Raw genomic sequence first — 22,689 nt, forward strand, 5'->3', positions numbered from 1 at the left:
TATTAGCAGGACTGACTCATCTTTTAGAAATTTCAGCTGCCTGATCTTTGCACCTATTAGGATTATTTTTTTTCCCTAGGAAGGTTCAGGCAAGGTAGAGAAGACATTTTGGATAGGCTGATTAGCCAAAATATGTTAGAGGTTTCCATTTGGGATGATTTTCCTGCCTTGTTTTTAGCTTCCTATGCCTTCAAAGTGATTTGAGATGAAAAATTCGAACGCAATGTAGTCTTTTCCTTAGCACTTGCAGTGTTTGTGAGTATCTCAGGGTAAAAGGGTAGTTACAGAAACCCATTTCTGGGTCATTTAGCTTCCTTCTAGTGGACTATGACTCATAACATTGGTAAGCACAAAATATAAAGCAGACAACAAGCCATCTAGTTCAGACAGCTGTCCAAGTGTTTACACTTATGTCCCTAAGTCATTAACATGTACGAATGAAATGCTTAGCTGAAGTTTAGATGACAGTCTCAACCTAGTAATAGCTTTTCTGTATCTACTGTAAGTTGTTACGTCCCTTACAGATGGTTTAGTGAGCCTGTGTAGGATCTCCATGGCTCCGTTGTGGATCCTTGAGGTCTTCATGGATTTGGGGCTCAGCTGCTCTTGTGGAGCCAGGCTAGTCCTCTTGAGCCGTCTTATCTGGGACTCTGGTAAGGCTGAGTTTCACCCAGAGTCCTGGAAACCAGTGGCAGAAAAGATCAGAGAGGTCTCTCTAACGTGACTCAAGATGCAACACAAGTATGTTTAATGCATAGGTTGCTCTCCAGCGTTCAGGAGTTTGACTGGTCTCCTGAGGAAGAGCGTGCAGGAGGAAGGCGAGGCCCGGTCCCTTTCACTGGGATCCTTGTCCCTCTTTCCCAACCTCGTTCTACATTTCCCTCCTGGTCGGCCTCTGGGAATCCCTTCCCTCGGGACTGCTCTGTTCTTTCCCAGGGGCCGAACGTGAGGCTGACAGCCCGGTGGATGGCTGCAGCGAAGGCATGAAGGGTGCTGTGGTTGTCGCGCCCCTCCGCTGTCTCTGGAGTGGTCTGGCGGTGACTCCAGATTAGAATCTGGGGTCACTTAGTCCCTTTTCCCCCCTGCTACATTGGCCGTGTTTTGGTTTCCATTGCAGAGGTTAAGGTCCAAGCTGCTAGAGCCACACGCTTGCCTGTGGTAGCGGACATCTTCTGGAGAAGTTGTTGACCTTCCCCTTTCTGCCTCAGGGGAGAAAACAAGCAAATAACAAATACGAAAAAGGTCTCAGTTATCATGAATACACATGGTTGTGTTTTAAACGAATGTTCCCAGACAGCAGCTTATGTAAACTTAAGGAGACAGTGTACTGCGAGCTTGATTAATGTTCATTGGCAGCTTATGGAGAAATCGTGCGAATGTCAAAGACACAACAGTTTTCCTAAGTGCTGATTAGTTTTTACTCTGCTACATAACTTACTGACAGAAAATAACACACCTCCCCACATTTGAAAAATGTAATTTACAGCAGAGTTCAAGGTACATTTGTAGCCACAGTTAGGAGCCTTCTGAAAATGATTAAGTTGTCAGTTTGAAAAGTCCGTAATCGCTTCTGTGAATTCCCTCGTTCCTGCATCGCTGCGGACAGGCGTACCCAGTATAATCTTCTCCGCGTGCGTCCGGATGTGTAGCAAAATACCATTGCCGAGACATGGATGGTGGGTTCACGAGACGTCGTCAAGTTGACGTCTTGAAGTGTTCTCTTACTCTTAGACCACATAGGAAGGAAATGCCCCTTCTGCCTGCAGGCCAGTGAGTCCCAGTGACCATGGGACCCACAGGACAGGGGTTTTCCGTTGTGTGGTGCCCTCCTTGTCAAAGTCGAAAGCAGAACTCTTTTTGTGGCATCCACCTTCACTCCTCTCTGTCCGAAACCCATCCTTGCTCCAAAAGTCAGTCTTTAAATGGTGTCTAGAGGTTTATCAGCTCCATGAACACAAGCAGGGTTTTGAGGGATGGAGAACAATCTCTTGCCCCTGAGCAGGTGCCCACACTGTGAACTGTAGAAAAGGGAAAGGGGAGATTTGAGCTTCATAAAGCCTAGGGCAAGATCTGTGCTGAAAAGGAGCCAGAATTTCACTCCTGGAGTTCTACTTTATTTTTCTCTCCCATGCTTCCTTCCACCATCTCTTAAATTCATTGCTCTGTTTTGTCCACAAATCATCTCTAATCCTTCAGCTCAGGCCTCCGTATCTCATTGACTTTATGTCTTCTAGTACTGCACTTTGCACAGTAGGGATCAGCGCTCCAGCCGGGATCTATGGGTATAATCAGAATCCAAAGTAAATGAGTGACTGTATAAGCATAGCATTATCATATCCTAATTCTCAGTTCGTTATGGAAACCTTTACTTTGGAATAGCAACATCGCTTTCTCCTTTGTTAATGCTCTTTAAAAATGTTTTATTAATGCAATTACCTTAATACAACTTTGCAAAATAGAGCAGTAGATAAGACCTTTCATCTAAAGGTCTCAGCGTGTGCAAGAGTTTGTTCAGCCTTGCTCACAGCATCTCTCAGGGCCTGAAATGCAACGTGGCCGTTCTGCCATTGGAGAAGAGCCAGCAACGAAACCGAAAGCGGTTCCTCGTGCCCAGCCGGTAACCGTGCCAGAAATAGAAATCAAGTGGTGCAAACTGCCTCGCTGCGCTGACCGCTGCCGCAGAGCGCAACCTTGTCACGTACGGGTGAAACGCTCGCAACAGTGCCGTAGTACGAGGGATGGCACGGCGCCGTTCTGTGCAAATCCGGCTTAGCCGCAGCCCCGGTTCGAAAGGGAAGGTGAGGAGGGAGAAGTGGGCCACCATCCGCGCGGCGGAGGCGTTGCCCTTGGGTGCCCTAACGGTGCCTGCGGCCGCGTCGGCCGCTCTCGCTGCCCCGAATGCCCGTCGGTTTTGAGAGGAGCTCTGCACCCGCTTTGCGGGCACAAGCTGCAACGGGCCCGCGCCACACCGGTGCCAAAGGGAGATTTATCCGTATCAGCGTGGGAGAATGGAAGTATGACATCTTGCATCTGAGAAGCTTCATTAAGCTACTGGAAAAAAAAAAACCCCCGAAGCGTGGAGAGTAAAAAGATTCGTTACCGAGTTGTCCTCCTCTAATGGTATGAGTATTTGAGCTCTGTTTCCTGGTGGCTCTTGGAAGGCGCTCAAATCACGGCAAGCTAATAACTGCAAGAGCAAACGTTATCGAACCCTGTTGATAGTAACCAGGGATCCAGATCGCTAGTAGTTTTCCCTTCTTTGCTCATAAATTACAAGAAACTGATTACTAGCCCAGATCAGCGTGGGGCCCCAATTTTAATATTAGCATTTTGCTCTCCAAGATGTGTGCAGCAGGGGTTTTTATTATTATTATTATTATTATTATTATTATTATTATGACTCAGACTAATGGGGCTTCTTTTATTTTTTTCTCCTCCTTGTGTGTTCTGCAATTTCACGTACAGCTAGACAACCATAATACAAAAGAAATTTCAATAACGTGCCTATGCTTTAATAAAAAGAGGCACGAGCAGTGCCAGCTCACAAGACAGTGTGCAGCCGTTGAAATCAGACAGGGGAAACAGAACATCAGTCAGATGGAAAAGTATGATTTATTATCTCCCTCCTGGCAAAATTACAGTGGCGGTGTCTGTGTGCAGGAATCTGAAATTATAGACTTACTGTATTTCTGTCATAATTTATCCAAAAAAAGTACGCATGAAAATGGATAGGTCTGTCACATATTGATCTGTAATGATACCTGTTTTAAAATACATTAAGTTCTTAGGTGTTGATCCTATAAAATATATATATATATATACACCTATACATGTATACGTATTACTATGCACAAGTGCATTATTATAATATGAGATTTCGCGCTGTTGTTCTGCCATGGCATGGTAAAATACCGAGGCCTGGAGAGCTCGGAGCTCAGCTGTGGCCTGTGCAGTGCGCAAATACCGTCTCAAAAGCTCACCGCGGAAGCAGAGGAGACCCAAACCTAAACCGCCCTGGGGACTTAAAGCCACCTGCTCTAAAGCAGCTTTATCTGGGAGCCCCTTGCCCAGGGTGGTGCAGGGGCACCGCGGCAGAGCCAGGAGCGATGGGTGAGCCGGGGTGTCTTAATCGCAGCGCAGCAGTCGTTTCTGGTGGGAGAGCGGCGCAGGATTTGGCCTGCGTACGGATGCCCACAGGATTGATGTTTTTCCAGTAAATGTGACACAGGAATGAGCGCATGCCCAGCGTTTTCACAGCCAAAGCCATGGCTGTGCTTTCAGATAATTCGCTCCAGGAAGTAGGGCATTGGTTCTGCTTGCTGCCGAAACTGGGGGCTGTCCAGAGACTTATTGAAAGAAAAAGAATATATGTATATATATATATATATATATTTACATGTATATACATATATATATATATGCACAGCCAGAAGTCTTCTCCTCACCATCTTTAGGCCCTGATCCAAAGCCTTGTCCAGACAAGCAACAAGCCTTGATTGTACCAGCAGGTTAAAGCCAGGTCCATCCAAATATCTCTTGGTTTTGCTGGGTCTTTGGTGTCCTTTGGTTCTAAGCACCGAAAAGCACCTCCCCAGGTCCTTCCAAGAGCGGTAAAATAGCTGCTGAGGCTTTATTAGCAGGCCTGGCAGTGCTCAGCGAAGCCAAGGAGCAAAAGGTTTGTCCCTTGGCTTGCCCAAGCAACGTCCACCTCTCTCACCCAAGAAGTTTCCCTAGGGCTGGGCAGCGTGAAGTCCTCAGGTCATCAGCTTGCCCAAAAAAATAGAGTCTGTAGAAGTGTCACTACATCATGGGCAAGAAATTTTTAGAGGGCTGTTCCCTGAGAAAGTGAGTGGAAGTGCAGGTGTTTGGTTGTTGCTCCTGGAACGTGCAGTTGTATTCATTTAAAATAATGCTCAATTAGGGAATTATCCTAGTTATTGTTTTTAAAACTATAATTAAATAAGTCATCTGATGACAACTTTCTCTCTAGTTGTAAAATAAAATTGCATGTAGCATTAGGCTTCCTTAGTCTTTGTTCTCTTTTGAAATTATAATAAAATCAATATGCTCAGAGGAGCATTAGGACTTGAAAGAGCTACTCAAAGCAGGGAGTTTCTCAGTCAGCTTACCTGTGGTCATCCTTGGCAGCTAATTTTTTCTCACATTAGGATAACCCAAGGCTCTTACTATATTGGCAGACTCCAGTCTACCCTTTTCTGTGAAAAAAAAAAAACTTTTTCTTATCACATCCACCCCTGTTTCTGCTCATCACCAAATGTGATAGCATCCCCTGAGGGCCTGAAAGTTCCTCGAGCCTGTGGGCTTTTCGCCTCATAGTTTAAACAACAGCTATTGGAGTGGAAACTTGGGCTTCTCTCCCAATGTCTTGCTCGCTGCTGGAGTCAAATTGCATGCAAAATCACCACGCCACTGTAGCCCCTTTCCCAGCAGCGTGGGGTGGAAGAAGAGCTCCTCCTTCCTCCATAACTCCCAGCCCCGAATGAAGAAAGATGCTTGATGGTAGGTGGCTCTCCTCTCCCATGCCAGGGCAGAGAGGTTTGTATCCGGACACCGTGGCAGGGTTCCCACCTATCTCCAGCCTGTTCATGAAGGAGAGCCCCAGGGATCGGCCTCGCCTGCCTTACCTACGTGCCAGTTGCATGCGTGGGGGCCCCTTTCCTACTGCGTAAAGTCTGTGGGATGATGCAGAGTCTCATGGGCATCACAGCAGTCGTCTTCATGTTTAAATCCCTCTCTGCATCCTTTGAAGCCCCCCTACCACCATCTGTCGAGGCCGAAGGGGGTTGTCTGCATCAAACCTTCTCTGTAGTGTAGAGCTACGTTAGTCTGTAGGCCAGGTTGTCCGCTGGCGTCAACTGCCGCAGCTCTCTGGGTCGCAGCTGACTCCAGCTGGAAGTTAAACTGGTATAAAGCTTGGGACGAGTGAGGTGCTTTTCGGTGCTTAGAACCAAAGGACACCAAAGACCCAGCAAAACCAAGAGATATTTGGATGGACCTGGCTTTAACCTGCTGGTACAATCAAGGCTTGTTGCTTGTCTGGACAAGGCTTTGGATCAGGGCCTAAAGACAGTGAGGAGAAGAGAAGAGTTTGTGCGTGTAGATGTTAGCACAGATTCTCATCACCCTCAAGCTCCTGTGCCATCACAGCATAAAGGGAAAAAAAGAAGACAGCTCCTAACCTCTCCTCGGCTCTAAGCTCAGGTTCGGCCAACATGTCTTTCCTTGGAAGGGGAAAAAGGCAATAAAGTCAGCCAGCACACACCAACAGAGCTCAGTAATGAGCTCCTGGCAGGAGGAAACCCCATGTCTCCAGTTCTGATCCCAGAGGGAATGCTGAGCTGAACGTACGTGACCAAGAGCGGTGTATCCAGGAAGAACGTGCTCCTTCGGGGGAAAACACGGTCAGAGCTATTTACTAAAGCAGCAAAGGGCCCATGGAAGAGGAAGAGTGAATCTGGCTTCTAGAGACTCGTGGCTATGCTGGATTTGTCTAATAACAGTTTTTGAGATGCTGTAAATCTCACACTGCTCTCAGTGCAGTCACAGTGCTTCTGGAGTCTGTCTGAGACAACTCCACGCTACCAGGGCACTCAGAGTTATGGTCGGTTTTGGTGTAGCTCCTCCACTGCCAGCTGTAGCCTTTCAGCATGGGGAAGAGCAAACCAGGGGCAACTTCCATTAGAAACTCTCTACCAGGAGAAGGAGGGAGCCTTTTTGGTGTGCTTCTGGGAAGCAGAAGGTCAAGCTACACTGATGGGGTGCATGGGGCCAGCCTCCCAGGGGCATCCAAACCGAGCGAGACGCTGAGGCTGGGAGGGATACAGCACTGTGAAATGGGCAGGGCAGTGCATGGAGCAAGAGGAGCTCACGCCAGCCCTTGACTGCCCTGGACCAGCCAAGAATTGTCCCCCAGATGGATATTTGCAGCTGCTTGAGCTGTTTGCCTTTGGGCAAAACAGGCTGGCTGCAAAGATTTCCTACAGCTCAGCTGAACAGCCGTCCTCCAGGCATCTCCCCAGTAAAAGAGGGACCTGATTTCCTCCTAGTGCATGGGATTAGGTACAGGACCAAATCCTTTGCTGACGTAGATCTACCTCAATGGCATTACGCTGATTTGTTCCCACTGAGAACTGGAAAGTGCATCCGATGGTCCAGACGGAAAACTGCAAGAGACGGACTGGGACCGAGATCTGGGACCAAGTTCTCCCCAGCGATGGTGGCCTGATGTGTACCTCCTTAATACAAATGCAGTGTTTTATCAGCACGTAGAGCTGGAGCCTGCTGCCTTTTCCTATCTTTTTGCGTGAATTAAGAAGATAAAAGCAGATTCAGATCTAGAGAAAACACTGGGCGACGGGATCACCTTTCTAAGCAGGGTCGTAGTGCCTCTGCCCTTGCCCCCGTGCCTCTGTAGGAGACTTTCTCCCAAACGTGACTCCTTTGCTAGCATGGCAAGAGCAGAGAGCGAGGAACAGATAGCGGCGTTGGCTGGAAAGCTGCCAGCTGGGAGCAGTTACGCTTTTGGTATTAAAAGAGGAGGTGAACGAATGCAGAACATGCCCAGACGGGACTGCGCATCGCACGGTCCGGCCGTGCCCTCATGCCGGTGGAAGGGCCGTCTGTCAGATCGGTAACCTTCAGAAAGGAGCCCTGTTCCCCGCGCACCAGGCACGGCCAAGCTGAAAAAACTCCCGGAACAGAATCGTAAAAATTATCACCAAAGTAATATGAACCTCCGATCCCCTCAGCTGCGGGGTGTGTGAGGTACAGCTGTTGTCAGGAATAAAATGAGACATATATCAAAACAAAGGGGATGTTCTTACAAAAGAAGTGCAGAGTCACGTCGTTACGGAAAGCTCCACTGCTGTTCTCGGTGGAAAAAAAGCAACCGCCAGACTGCAGAGAGAAAAAGGGGCCAAGGCTCGGCTCAAGTTCATCTCTCTCATCAGCTAATTGGGGAATGACTTTGTAAAGTAAACGCAAACCCATCCAGTTGTGTGGCACATAGCAAATGGAAGAATACGAAGCTAATGCCTTCAAGCTGCTGAAGCAGCCGATGCCCATGGTGATGCACCTCTTCTGGCGTACCTGGCCTCGGTAGCTCCCCAGGATTTTCTACAAAGGAGTAGCAAGGGGGGTTGGACTAGATGGTCTCCAGAGGTCTCTTCCAACCTAAGTGATTCTATGATTCTAAGAGCAATGTGGTGGGCTCCAGGCATGGTCTGGGGAGGAGAGCTGCACGTGACCTGGAGGTATTGCAGTATCTTTGTGCCTTTCCATCTCCAGAATCAAAGCCTGCTCACCAGACCACTTTATCGATGCTCTTTCTAGCTGCCTGGAAAGCCTCTGGTGGCTGTGGATAGTCAGGCATCAGTTAGAGCCAACCAAAATCCAGCTTTGGTTGGAGAGCTGCAGTACCTGCAGGCTAATGAGAGAGACAAGTCTTCTTTGACCTCTTTGCGATGTGGCTGCGTTGAGTATAAGACAGAGTCACCATTTACTGAAAATGTTTTTTGTGATGTGTTTGTCTCTGTTCCTTTTGGCTGAGCAAGAAATTTCTCATTGCATTTTAGCCTTGTGTTCAGCAGTGCTAGTGTGTTTGTGTATTGAGGAGGGCCCCTAGTAATGCAGGATCTCTGTGCTCCTCTCAGCCTCAACTTCTCCTGCTCCTTAGAATCCAGCTCCTTATTTTGGCCAAATTGTAGTAAGGTCCAAACACTTTTAAGTTTTTGGCTGGCACAGCGAAAGCTCGTGCAGTATTACTGGTTCTCCAGATAAGTAGTATATAGCTCCAGTTTTTCAGTGCAATTAAATTATCTAATGACTTAGCACTTTTTTGCCTGTTGAGAAATCGTTAGCAAATGATTCCAAACTGATCGCGTTTTCTGTGATTGTGCTTATTGCCCAGAACCGCTCACCCGGCTGTTTAATTGAGCAACTTCCCCCCCTATGGAAGGTCCAAGTCATTACAGTTTCTGTAGCGTAACTGTTACCGAGTCTCCGCTAGTTGGATGGATGACACTTTTTTTTTTAAAAAAAAAAGAAGTCACAAATATGTTTAGGGAATAATTCTGGCCACGGGCAGGTTTTTTGTATTGGCAAACTAAGCTGTTATTGATGTGCTGCTAATAGTGAGGGTCGAAGCGACCAGTGCAGAGGACAAGTGTCCTGCCCTTGTGGACTGATCCGCTCTTGCGCTTCAGCTGGGACTCCCACTAACTAGACTGCTCTCCGTAGTTTGCTGTCTGCAAAATTTCTCAGTCGAAGATAATTCTCTGAACTTCCCTACAATCGCTGGCTAATCTGCCGGAGATCAGAGACAATTTCAATAACAATGAAAATGATTCTGATTTCAACTGCAGGGGTATCTTTGATGAATACTCTCCTGGTTTCCTTTTTATTCCTCTCTCCTGGTTTATAACTTCCCACCTCTGCTGTAATGCGGAAGCCGTTCTTGCCGCCGATTTTATTCATCAGGTCTTCTTTAAACTTTTTTTTCCCTTTCTTGCTTCCTGCCGATAAATTCACTACCTGAAACTGTAGCTACAAAAATCATCGCCATCAGGGTTACTATTGTCCGTAGCGTCATTAAAAGTTACAGCCAGTCTTAAGACGTAAGCGCACAATTTGTCAGACTTCACTTTACATTTCTGCTTTTCCTGCTGTTTTATCTGCATAAAGCAGGATGCCACCGGTCGCCGAGGAGGAGGGCTGACTGCAACTATTTATACGAGCACTGGCACAAACTCCTGAAAACTAAGAGATGGAGAGCTTGGCAGGAGGGGTGGTCTTCAGTGAGCTGGGCCACGTGGGCAGCAGGTGGCCACGCTGCTCGCCCGTATAGGTGCAGGTAGCACATCGAAATCTAGGGCAAAGTTTTGGCATATTGAGAAATACATGGAGAAGGGACTGGTTAGATGTCTTCAGAACTGCTGTGACTCAGTAGAAACGGAGATGATTGTGTCTTCTGCTTCGTAAGGCATTTGCACTTCTTTTCTAACGTGGTTTTAAAGGGAGGAGAAAATATAGCAATTCCATATTCAGTAAGATTACCATGAAAATCATCTTTTATTCCTTTGTAATAGTATCTAGAAAATGCATATACTTATGCAGTGTTTCATTTTCAGTGGTTAAAGGAGGCGGGAGCTAACATGCCTGAGTAAGGTTTCCAGTGATGCTGCGAGTCCTGGAATCTGCTCTGCATTTGCTGCAGTGTGATGAATCCTTGTGTTTCCATGGGGCTTGGAAATAAAACTCCCAGGTGCATTTCTCTCTGTGTTACCATCCACTTCAAATTCCAGTTAACCAAGCAGATTTCTCCAGTCATTCTGCCCATTTTGTAAATATATCTATTTGACTCCGAAAAGTATCATAGCCCCTGATAGCAGGTATGTTAAATTTAGTGGAAATGCTTGAATTGTCTTCTCCTAAACTTGAGCAACCCTTGTCTGATCAGTACATGACTTTTGTAAAATGACTGGATGCTTGTAAACACTTCTGTGAAGCCTTTCTATTTCCTCCCTCTACAGAAATGTCAAGTATTTGTGACACAGCAGTTACAAAGTTTGTATTGCTCTGTAGTGGTTTGCTAATAGCTGTTTTCTAATCGATAAGGAGCTGGCGTGCGGTAGTCCAAGCGCAATGGGACGCAGTCCTTTGCCGAGCACATCGTGGGACCTAGTCAGTGAGCCGAAGTCCTGGAGCGTGGTATTACGAGACGTTCTTGTACTAATACACTCTTCAAGCTTAACTGGAGAGTTAAGCGGGAAGGAGGAGGAAGAAAGCAGCCCAGTAAATCCAGATAACGCAGGACAGATGACTAGGGCTCAATCGCAAGAATTTGCCTTAGCTTTGAGCAACCTCTGTGCTAGCTCCAAGAAGGATGTAAACCTTGTTCCACAAGGCTGAACGCTCCGATATGAAGAAAGTACCGTGTAATTGAAAGTCTTTTCTTGAAAAGATTAGGAGGGGTCCAAAGTCTCAGTAAGTGGCTGTGATAAACATTGCTGGAAGAAATCAGAAGGATTTGGTCTATAAATGCGCAGAGTGGGAAGTCTCAAGAAGTAACAGGCCTGTGTGTGATCTGTTTTAATGTTTTAAGATCCACTCTCTCTTGAAATACTTAGGTTTCAAATACTGCTTTGCTTTCAGAAGGCTGCTTGGAAAGTGGACACCGTTTTCCTAGCTCCCAGAGGAGCATGAACTACAAACACTGAATCTGAGTGAAGCTAGCTGAAAAATCACAAGTGGCTGCAGGAGACTGCACTCCTATAAACCCCAATCTAAGACAGGGAGAACATGGTCCGAGATAAGCATCAGCCCAGATGTGGGACTGAAATGAATGTTTTGGGGAGCCTGAGGAGGTACACATGGCCCAGAAACCGTTACAGTTAACAGAACAAGGAAAAAAAAACTCAGGGAAATTGCCACTGAATGACAGAAAAAACACGTTAAAAAAAGTATCAGTCAGATGTCATCTTTAAAGTTTTTCATTTGTCTTAGGGAAATAGCTCCCTGCCTTCCTCTCTAAAGGTGCTTACGCAGAAACACCTCGGATTAGTTGATAGGCAGACATGAAGTATTAAGCATTTGCAGGGCAATCTCCATGTTAAAGGAAAATCGTTGACATGTTTGAGGGAGTAGAGAGGGGGCTTAGGATGCTGTAGTTGCGGATGAGGCATGGGCAATTTGTGAAATCCGGTTGAAGTTCAGTAAGCGTTTGGGGCAAGAGAAGACAAGAGTCTCTCTGACTAGACTGCGTGTCTCGGATGCAGCAAGGCACAGGTCTTAACTGAACGCCTGGAAGTTTTGTGTGATAGGTTATTCTTGTGATTGCCTCCTCTGTCTGACAACCTGATTGATTCAGATTTCTTCAGCTGTAGAAGAGCACAGGAAAGTAGATCTAGACACTGAGATTTGAAACAATTTTCCACTTTATTTATGCCCCTCCAACTTGGGGAAGGATTAGTATTTCAGGCTGTTTTCCTGAAGAAATCTTTGATCATGCAATCTGTCTGTCTGCCAGTTCTTTCAGGCAACTCAAGGGCCTACCAGAGTCCTCAAGAGTAGAAATTTCACAGGGATGGAATTTCTGGGTGTTTTATGAAAACTGGTGGCTAACGGCAGAAGGACCCGGGTGGTACCCAAGTCCTTAGGAGAGAGGGAGCCCCTTTTCTACTGTAAGGAGTAGCTGGGCGACTGGTTAGCAAGCGTAATCCCTACATGCATTGGAATTTGTTCCAAAAGAGAGAGTGGAAATGACCACTCTCCAGAGGGAGCTGGTGTGTGTATGGGAGCAAGAGTGAGGATGAGGAGATACAGTATCCACATCTGATTTGGCTTCTTGATTTCCCCTGTTCGGGGGTGGGGGGGACGACACTCTTGTTTCTTTGTTTCTCGTTCTGTTTCCTTTGTTGCCTTTTTTTGTTTGTTTATATCATCTATCAAGTTTATCATTATGTGCTCGTCCACATAAAATCTTTATTAGCCGTGTGTATTCTCTATTCTCTGTTTTAATTTTCCTTCCTTCTTTCTTTGTTAATGAACTGACTGCAGATGTTTCATTTGACAACACTGGAGACTAAGGTTTTCCATTACAAACTGAATGAGCTCTGGCCTCTTCCCACTGCCTCCCATGTGCGGGGCAGAGCCATTGCCCCGAAGAAGCAGGAACTGAACCTCCCTTCCAACAGCTCCTAAATGTGTGGTCACAAACCTCCTTGAGATTAAAAGTCCAGAAGTTGGGTCATCATCTTACACGTGGCTTGTAAGCAGGAGTGTCTAGGAACCATATCCCTATCCACCTTTGGGGTCCTTGAAGTGACTGGGGGTACAGGAGGTGAAACGGGGTCGGTGCTGGGACTGAGAAGGTCATTTAATCCGTTATCAAAAGTCATTGGATGGCGATCAGGCTTTGGTCACGTTTACTACCCACCCACTTGGCTAGACTTGGTCCTCATATTGACAGGGACATCGAGGAATGTATTCCCTCACCACTTCTTCTGAAGGTTTGAGTCCTCACACCTGTGGCACATGAGCATCACATGACAGTAATTTCAGTGCTTTGTATGAGCTTTCCCAAGTTAAAATACCGTACTAGTACTTGCTACAGAAGGGCCCAGTTCACTCCTCTTACAGCTGTGTACCACGAACCTTCATTTTGGACAGTGGTGCAAAGAAGGTTTCTGCACCAGTATGTCTTGAAATCCTTTCTAACAAATCCTTCCCTAGAGAGAATGCTAAGAGATTATTCTGCCTTGCACAGGTGGAGTGAATAAATCATCTTCTGGCCCAAGCCTGTTACGATCCTTTAATCTTAACATATTTTTTTCAGAATATCAGCTGTTCACACTGTCTGTGTGCGAATGGCATAACCTCTGATTTGTGTCCTCTCTCTTTCATACTCAAGAAACCGTGTGTATTTTTTCGACTTTTTTTTTTCAGTAGGGATGGGAGTTTGTTTCCAGGAACTGCTGTTAATGTATTTGAACCTCAGTGACTACAAAAAAATTAAACTACTTCCTGTTCGATGAGTGAGAAATCTCTAAATCTAGATTCTGGAAAATTGACAAAACTGCGTAGCGGCTCCTGCAGGAAGCTCCTGATCGTGAGCAGTACTTGCAGAGTATTTGGATGGGGAGCAAACAGAGCAGCAGCACCTGGATGGGAACGCCGCTGACCGCTAAAGGGGAACTGCTGTCATCGGGAGATAAATAAGAGCAAATGAGGTAGATGGAAGGATCAGGAAGCAAAACTTTGGGACATCTTTCACTGATTCCTAATACCTGTGCTACTTCCCAGTCCCCCCTTTCCCTACTCAGTCTCCTTCCCGTCTGTGTAGATAAGTGGAGGACTTTACTGGCCAACAAGCCGGAGTCGTTCCACAAGCAGCATAGCTCCAGGAGAGATTCGCAGCTGGGATGGGACAGCAGTAAAAAGCTGCTTAGTTGTTTCAGCACACTCGGGGCAAAGTCCTTTCTGGAAGGGCCAGGGTTTTACAAATCAGCTCCCAGAGCACATCCAGCGGGAGAAGGTGCTGCGATGTTCATAAATTAAGCGGTCAGGAAGGCCGGAGTCACTCGCTGGGGTGGAGGCACGGTGAGAGGCACTGGCAAACGAGTGAAACGGTCGGATAAGAGAAGGTGCCAGAGGCAAGGCCGAGCAGTTTGAACTCAGTAAGATGGGGAGGAGGAGGTGGCTGAGAAAGGGCCCTTCGTTAGTGCCGCGGCAGCTGGAGCATGCTTTCCTTCTCATAACTGTGTACGATTCCTCCCTCCTGGAAAGCTGCTTTCAGCGTCAGGCGGCATCACGGTTTACTATAGCGTTACCGTCAGCGTTACACTAAGAACACGAAAGCAAAAGATGTGAATGTCATGGCTCGTTTATTCAGTCGCGCGGTTGTTCAGGGGCATCTTCTGTATCTGTTGATGTTCTTCACACAGTAGCTTTGGGCTGCAGCGTTGGGAACACTCCTTTTGCAGCCATGGGAGTAGTGGAGGGGGGAAAGTCCTGAAGGATGTGTCAGTGAAAGCCTCCATGTATCATAAGATCTAGTTCTACCACTCCGTATAATTAGCGATTGAAATGAGTAAAAACAAAGAAGCAATTTTCTTATTGATCCCTCGGCAAATAGTTCTGTCTATTTTCTCCTGTATTATTTCTTCTTGTTAAGTAGCCTTGAATAAGGAATGTCAGTCAAATTAATTTAGACTCCTGGTGCTTCAGACAGAAATCAAAGCAGGATTGAATGAGGAAAGATAATTAGGGAGAGGAATTCCACCTCCACAGACTTCTTTCCTTGCTCAAGGAGTGCTGATTTTATCTAAATTGCCAAAGCTGTGAGCAAATGAGAGGTGATGGGAATTATAGACTGCAGATGCTGAGACAAAGCAAGGGAAGCTTTAATTAGTGCATTTTTAAGGTAGAAATGAATTTTCTGGGAATAAGTTATTTGACTCGAGACATACGGAGCTTCTTAGAGGTGAACCAAAAAAATTTTTACTTGCCAAAACTAGGGCTCGGGGGGTTGTGTCTGTCTTATAGAAGTGAACAACATCACTGAGACCTCAAACACAAGAGGACGAGTCTTCCTTTCATTTGCATTTCAATTTTCTTTCTTTTTTTTCTTTCTTTTTTTCCTTTTTTTTAACTGTGGAGGAATTCCCATTGCTGAAGATTGCAATCTGCAATTGCAAGGCTAATGGTGCAAGAGAAAGCAGAATTCACTCCAGTAGTGACAGGAGCTACTGCTGCAGAGGAATTAAGGGTTATGCACTGAACCAACAGGTGCTGGAGGGAAGTTACTTTCCTTTCAGATTCTCTTTTTTGTCATTTCTTAGCTCTTTTGCCCTCTTGTCATCACACTCACTCACTTACAAGGATATTGGGGACCCTAAGACACTGACCTCTTTACTTTTTAGCAGATTTCCACAGCTTCTTACAGAATAAGACAGTGACAGCTCTCTACTGTTTGCAGGCTAGGTACAGACTCCTGTTTAACTTGCTGGACCTGTCGTGGGACCATCCATCTGGGTACTTTCATCCCAGACTCCCTGCTTTCAGTGGAATTACTCATATTCCTGATTATTCACATGTCCAGGGTGAGGCAGTTGTTCCTAGACCACCAGGAGTGGGGTCAGGGCCAGGTCTAACGGTTATATTAAGGAGGTGCTTCCTGGCCCCCCGAAGCAAGAGCTGCACGAAGATGGAATAAAGTGTCGCTGCCCCTCCAAGAACAGCACTGTTATCCTCCGCTCTGAAAAGTGTAGCAGCTCTCTCTAGAGGTGGAAGAGCAACAGCAACTCCTCCAAGAGCCTGGTGGCCACCCAGCAGCACCTCCCCAACAGTCATGGATTTACTGGCCGTGGCAGTCTACATGTGATATGAATATATATTGGGAAATCACTCTGTCCTTTCTATCCATCCCTTTCAATCTTCCAGGAATCCGGCTGTGCTCCTGGCCGAAAGTGTAAGGTTACAAGAGATGGCTAGAGCAGAGTGGTGTCAGGCGAGATGCGCGTGTGTCACACCGTCAATCCTGGGCCTGTTTGAGACCTAGCAACTCGGCTCAGTCCTTTTACCCAAAGGAGCGAAAGTCTGACAAGAGCTAAAAAAAATCCACACCTATTCTGGGAAAACAAATACCATGCTCGTTGGTCTGTCTAATGTTCTGGTTGCCTATTTGAGATGTTGCTGTGTTGTCCCATAGGTTAATTCTATTACCCATGATGAATGAATGCAGTCAAGAGGTATTAAACGCTCGTGTGTTTATCTTATGGCAAGATAGAAATGTTGCAAACTTGTGAGCTACCGGAGGAAATGGGCTAATTTTAGATTTGTTCCTAGCCCTCGCCATGTGAATGGTGTCGCTGTGAGCCCAGCAATGAAGTTCACTGTGTTGTAGCAGACTGCGCAGTTCCTGAATGTGTCAACCCAGTCTATGAACCAGAACAGTGTTGTCCTGTCTGCAAAAATGGTAAGAAAGTACTGTATTGGCTTTAACAAAGGGATGTAAAGGAAACATTTTGTTAAAATGTTGTTACTCACCAACCGCCAGGAAATTTGCTTCCCTTGGCATCCACTGGCATTGGGGCTGTTACTTCGCCTTGCGTGTGGGCTTCAGTTACAAGCTTGCAACTGTGCAAATTAAGGCTGCCCTTCCTGGCTTGTGTCCTCTTACTGGAGTTGATGGGATCACTACCTTGAGTAAGGGCTTATAGGGTCGAGTCCTGACATTGATTATGGCCATTTCATGGCTTTGCTTTGTTCTCAGGAGTAGTCTCACACAAAAGCAAGTCCGTAAGAAAGCAAGAGGAGTCTTTGTCCTTAAATAAAGAAGGCGATGGTCATATGTAAGATCATTGGAGAACTCTGAAATCAGCACCAAACTCCCATTAGTTCCAGTAAGAGGCTGGCCAAGCCCATAGCACTGTACATTATGTGCTGGAGTCGATGTGTGTAGCGTTGGCCCTCGCTCTCCTGCTGTCACTAGTCCATGAATTGGAGTTAGATTCCGGAATACCTTTGGAATATAAATCTATTCTCAAAAACGTCTCAGTGGTCAAATCACGCTGCCTCTCCAAAACACGTTTTTTCCTCTGGAAAAACACACCTTTCTCCCAATGTAGACATGAGGACAGATTAAGAGGTGAGCTAGGTTCACATAAACCTCTTCACAGCTTTTTTGCCATGTAAGAAACGGCTGCCTAGACTCATCTTCTCATGTTTAGGATGCTCTATCCATACGTGTGTTGTCTTGCATGCATCACTGCTGCTGGGTAAAAGAGTAATGGTTGCTTTTGGCTTCAGAATGAAAATGTTTACAGAGAAATAACATTTTCAACACATTTTCTGCTCTTTAAAACAGAGTAAAAAGCACATGACTTGAAATCCAAAATATTTTTACTAAAAGAAATGGCAAAGTTCTCAACAGTCTGCATAATTATAGCAAGAATATTGCTTGAAACACAGAGGTTTATATTAACACTGATTTTTAGTCAAATTTTAAGGCTTCTATTTAGAGCTTTATGCTACCATTGAAAAGCAGAAAAATGTTCCTAGGAAGTTTCATTCGATGGGGTTTTTTTTGTTGAACTTCAAAGAAAAGACCTTGTAAGCAGCTCTGCACACCATCTTTGCATACCGCCCGCTGAGCCTGGGTACGACGTTTCCTATCTGATGCAGCAAGACTGCTAAGAGAAGGACGTGGCAAGGCACCCAGGCAGGAGAGAGGCGTCGCGTTAGCCGGGAACCAAGAGGTCCCCGCGGCCGGGGAGAGCGGGCGGCGCGGCAGACCGAGGCGGCGCGGCCGCGGCGGGCGTTGCGTGGGCCAAGGAGCACGTCTGCGCGGAGCGGAGCTGCGGTCGCCGCGTCCCCCGGGCTGCCGCGGGGACGAACGGTGACCCGCGGCTGGGCGGGGGGCGGTTACGGGAAAGGCACCGAAGCGATAGGAATAGGTAGGTGCCAGGACAGGCTGGAGGCGCCGCTGACGCAGGGAGCCTGATGAGCGAACGTGGTTATTCCTCTTGGGCACGGCCCTGCTGCCGAGCACCCCGTTCGCTTCCGTCTTCTCTGCTGGGAAATTCATGCCAAAGAATAAAAGACGTTGCCGCGCCTCCTGCCTCTCCGAGTCGCTCGGACGCATCCCCGTGAGGAAGGAACGCAGTGCTTTAAGCTGGGTGCTCGCCTTGAGACCAAGATTTTATCGTTCGGCTCTCCGCTGCAGCCTGTCAATTAAAGATTGGCTTCGCAAATGCCTGGAGATAACACAGGACGCCTTTTCTTTCTTAAATTTGTTTTTCTTTTCTTTCTCCCTTTCCATCCAGTAGCTTTTGCTTTCTGTCGCAGCAGTGAAGGCAGTTGCAGTGCAAAGCCCTGGCATGATGAGAAGACTTTAGCATAGTCTCAGCTCTTGTGGTCAGCATTTTAGACTGGCAAGCAGAAGAGCTCTAGGGACAGAGCTGTGGAAAAAGAAGCGTTATTGTTCCCCAGGGCAACACGCAGTGCAAATCCTCATTTGAAAAGCCTAAAATTTTGGTGAGGAGAATCGTCGTTTTTTGGATTAAAACAGGGCCCTGCATCATTTGCTGTGCTTTGCTAGCCGCGTGGCTTGCGTGCTTGCTTAGCCGCTGCTGCCATTAAGTGGAGAATAATTTCCTCTACGATACGTTCGGATAGATTTCCGTGCCTTTCTTAATTATGTCTTGCCGAGGGCAAAAGTGCTGGGAAGCAGCGAGGTTAATGCAAAAATCTGTTGCTTCTAACGTACCTGACCTGAAGATTCATAAAAAGCCAATACCAATTCCCTTCCTCTACCATCGTTTAAGAAGAGTCTAAACAAGTGGCTCCCGAGATTTATTCCTTGTTGTCAAAAGCAATAGAATCGTTATCTCACGATTTCCTAACTGCGGTGTAGCTCGGGCAAAGCTTGCTCCGCGAGGCAAGCGATGCCTCGGTCCACGTGTCGGAGGCAGGGTTCACTGGGAGGCCGCGGTCTGGGGGCGGAGGAGGGAGCGAGCGCGTTTCCGCTCGTGTCCCGTGATCCGGGTTGTCGGAGCAAATTTTAAGGGCGACGGCTCCAGGTGCTGCGCAGCATTTCTGTCTCGGAGATGAAAGGTCACTGGGTTTTACGGTTCCCGCTAGCGACAGACCGCAAAATTATGGCCCCGAGTTGTTCTTTCTAGCCTTTGCGAGTTCTCCAGACGAAAGCGCGTCAGCTGTTGCGAACGCTCTCCTCTACGCGCTCTAAAACGTGCCCGCCGTCGTTAAAATCAAGCGACGACTGCCGCGGTCTGCGCTGCCCCGCCTGGCCCGGCAAAAGCCCCCCGGGAGTCCCCCCTCCTCCTCCTCCGGGCAGGGCTGCACCCCCCTGGCGGCAGACCCTTCTGCTGCTCCGCTGACGAAAAAGCCGGGTGCGAGTTCAGACTAAACGGATCTGGGCTGCTGGGGGAAGACGAGAGGTGAGGGAAGGCGAGCAAAGGGCAGCCGGAGGCTCCCGCGCGCCTCTGCTCTCCTGCTTTTACAAAGGGCTCCTGCAGAACGGTTTCCAGAAATAATCTCAACATTAGCAAAAATTCATCATCGCGCGGGATTTTATGGCACAGCTGTGTCGCAGGAATTAATTTTAAAAAGCCAATAAATACGGCAGTACAATTGTTAACTTTTTCGCCTCTCTGAAGTGTGAAATTCTTTTCAGAGCATTTCAAAGGTGTCTTCGCCCATTTACACGTACATTAACGCCATTGCTAAAATATTAGGCTTTGCCTCGGCTTTTTCATTTTCTTGGGGGATGAACCAAACAAGCGTTATAAATCTCTGTTTGGGGGTCTGGCGTTGCTTTTAATTTAATTTTTGTTGCCAGCGAACCTCAACAAAAGAATTAGTTACCCAACAAGACAGATAAAAGCTAACGTGTCCGCGATGAAATACTTCCTGGCACGTGTGTGCTTACGCACTTCGGGCTTCTGGAGACATTCGTGATGAAATACTGGGCAGCAGAAAGACGTTTCATAGATAAGCTGTCACTGAGTCTTTAATTAAAGTTTTAAATTATCACAGTTGAAACAGATTTCAGAAGAAACGGTCTGATCCTGCTCTCCTCACACGAGCAAAAACCCCTTTGACCTTCAACAGGTTTTACTTTGGTAAAATAGCATGTATTGAGGCGTAGCTGCTATGGATATTTATTCTAATATGCTATAAATATTAATAATTTCATACCAGTATCTTCGTCTTTGAGGGCCTGAGCACAAAAGAAAGTAAATAATAATTTATTTCCATGCATATAAAGCCACATTTTACCTAAGCTGCTCTCTTAATTTACTCAGAATATAAACTTGCTGCTCATTATTTTTTGGTCTGAGTTAATTTGAAATAAGCATGCTGCACCCTGCTCTGTGCCTCCTGTAACAGAGTGTGTTTTGCCCAGAAAACCCCCGAGGATTTTCAAAGCGCGGAGAAACTGAGGACAGCCTTTCCGCTCACAAACAGATAAGCTTCACGTTTGTCCCTGAGTGGATTTTGCGCGCAGCTACGGCGCCCAGCAACCCGAGGCTTTGACCCTCAACGCTGCCTTTTCCTAGCAAGCTCTTTGCACCAGGCTCTGGAGAAACCTCCTTTTTCTAAGCTGGAGATTTTTTGAAGTCTCCAAGGGCTGCAGATGTGTCCAGTTTGCCTCCACGTAGCTTTGGGTAAGCTCAGCCGTAGAGGAGCAGGAGAGCTGGTGGTGGCACACGTGTGTGATGGGCAGCCCGTGTGAGCGTGGGCAGGCAGCCACCGGGCAAGGCTGCAACGTGCCTTGAAAGATCTCCTCCACTCTCTGTCCTGCTGCGAAGGTGGTGATGCGGCAGGAGGCTGGAGAAGGCTTTCTGATCCGGTGGTTCTGCCAGACCCTTGGGAGACGACAGAGTCCCCGCAGTGCTTGCGAGGACAGGCTTAGCGCGTCGGTGAGGATGGGTGGGAGCCTTCGCGCTCATGCATTTCACCACCTGCTCTCGGCATCCAGCCCCGAGACCCTTCCTGAGCACCCCAGCAGCTCTCTTCGGTCACGGCGGGTCTCAAGACCTCCACAAAAAGCCACCACAGAGCAGCTCACAGCCTCCAAGTTTCTTCTGATTCCTAATTTACATTTGAACCTCATTCTCCAGAGATAAGAGCAGATTAATTAACCAGCTACATTACTAAACTCCTTCAGCCATTTGATCTCATTTCCTTCCATAAATTACGCAAAGTTAATACTGATTATTACTTGGTGGGCAGACCTCAGCGGAAAATCTAGGTGTCACGGAGAGCGATTTTGCTGATTCAGTCGATGAACGGAGCTCTTCCTCCTGATTCAGTGCGACCACTGAAATCAGTGCCCAGCTATTGCCTTAGGGGGCAATGCGATGTGCTTAGTTTGCAGAACCTTTTAGCGTTTGGGGGGAACAAAACGCTCCATATAAAAATAAATTACTGTGTTTTAGGTGAAGATAATGGATTAACCACTGTAAGCGATAAAAGTTGTTAACCACTATTGACAAAAGAGAACTTTTCCATGTGGTGTCTATTGTTCCAAATTATCTGATCTCTTGAAATGTGCCAAGTTTTTAACATCAAACAATCCAGTCCCTGCATATTAAGTTACCTGTGCTTTATTGCATAAACATAGCTTATTATTTGTCTGCAAGATTTTGAACACTGAATCTCCAGGTCACTGTTTTGGAAAGCATCTGCTTCTAACGTGGTTGGTGACAAAAAAATCAATGAGCTGTGGTGAAAAATAATTAAAAGTTTGAGAAAAAAAAAAGAAAGTTTTGGGGACAGGGTGTTTTGTCTGCCATTTGATTATATACAACTGTTGCAGGATAAAGATGACACAGAAAATGTGGCAAGAGGACAAGAGAAGACTTCAAATTCGTTTGCTTTATGGAGAACAGTGGCTTGGAGCCATGGGGAAGTTCCTTTAGGGGGAAAAAAAAACTAAATAAAATCCTCTTCTAATTTATTTCAGGAAGTCCTGAAATGGCCAGATTTTAAGATTGCAGTAAAAACCCCATCAGTCAAAGTCTATGCAATATGCTGATTGATTGTGCAGATGCAAGTTGGTTGTGACCAGCCAAGAAGACGACGAATCCCCCCACGCTGGACGCCACAAACCTCTCCCCGGGCCCCGGAGACCAAAGCCAATAGCGTAGCCTTGCCGCAACGTCCTTCTCGTGAAGGATTCGTGCCCACCGACCGCTCTCCGTTCGGATGGCCCACTGGGGAAAGCGCGAATGACCTGCTTGTCTTCCGACAGTGCTTGTCCGGCGCTCAGTGGCCGGTGGTTGTTTCACAGCTGACGCTGTGGCGTTGCGGTCCTGATACGACACCCTCATCCCAGATCAGGAGTCTGCTCCCGTTTTTCCGGTGTTCGTAGAAGCAGCCGTAACCGCTGTGATGGCAGAGCCTAGTACACAAGAGGCTTCATTCCTGACTATGAAAATCCATGGTTTTAGAAGGTTGTATGCCAAAGAAAAATTCAGAAAATGACTAAAAAGGATGGAGTTTTTTGTTTGTTCGTCAGCTGATGTTCTTTCATGTTTACCAGCAAGAATGTAAACTGTGGTACCCTGTTAGCTCGATTAAAGGAATGATTTGATTACCAGTAGGGGAGAAAAGGATATATCTGAAATCTCGTAAATCAAGACT

The 22,689-nt window shown here is 46.8% G+C and overlaps 1 protein-coding gene across 1 annotated transcript in view; it reads left to right on the forward strand.

The window, feature by feature from the left end:
• Nucleotides 1-22,689, forward strand: part of VWC2L (von Willebrand factor C domain containing 2 like) — a 44,092-nt gene that overhangs the window by 2,849 nt on the left and 18,554 nt on the right. The window contains exon 2 of the mRNA XM_062578970.1: nucleotides 16,366-16,495. Within this exon, the coding sequence (XP_062434954.1) occupies nucleotides 16,366-16,495 (130 nt within the window). The remainder of the gene's footprint in view (nucleotides 1-16,365; nucleotides 16,496-22,689) is intronic.

Source organism: Rhea pennata, chromosome 6, assembly GCF_028389875.1.
Source record: "Rhea pennata isolate bPtePen1 chromosome 6, bPtePen1.pri, whole genome shotgun sequence".
Lineage (NCBI taxonomy): Eukaryota > Metazoa > Chordata > Aves > Rheiformes > Rheidae > Rhea > Rhea pennata.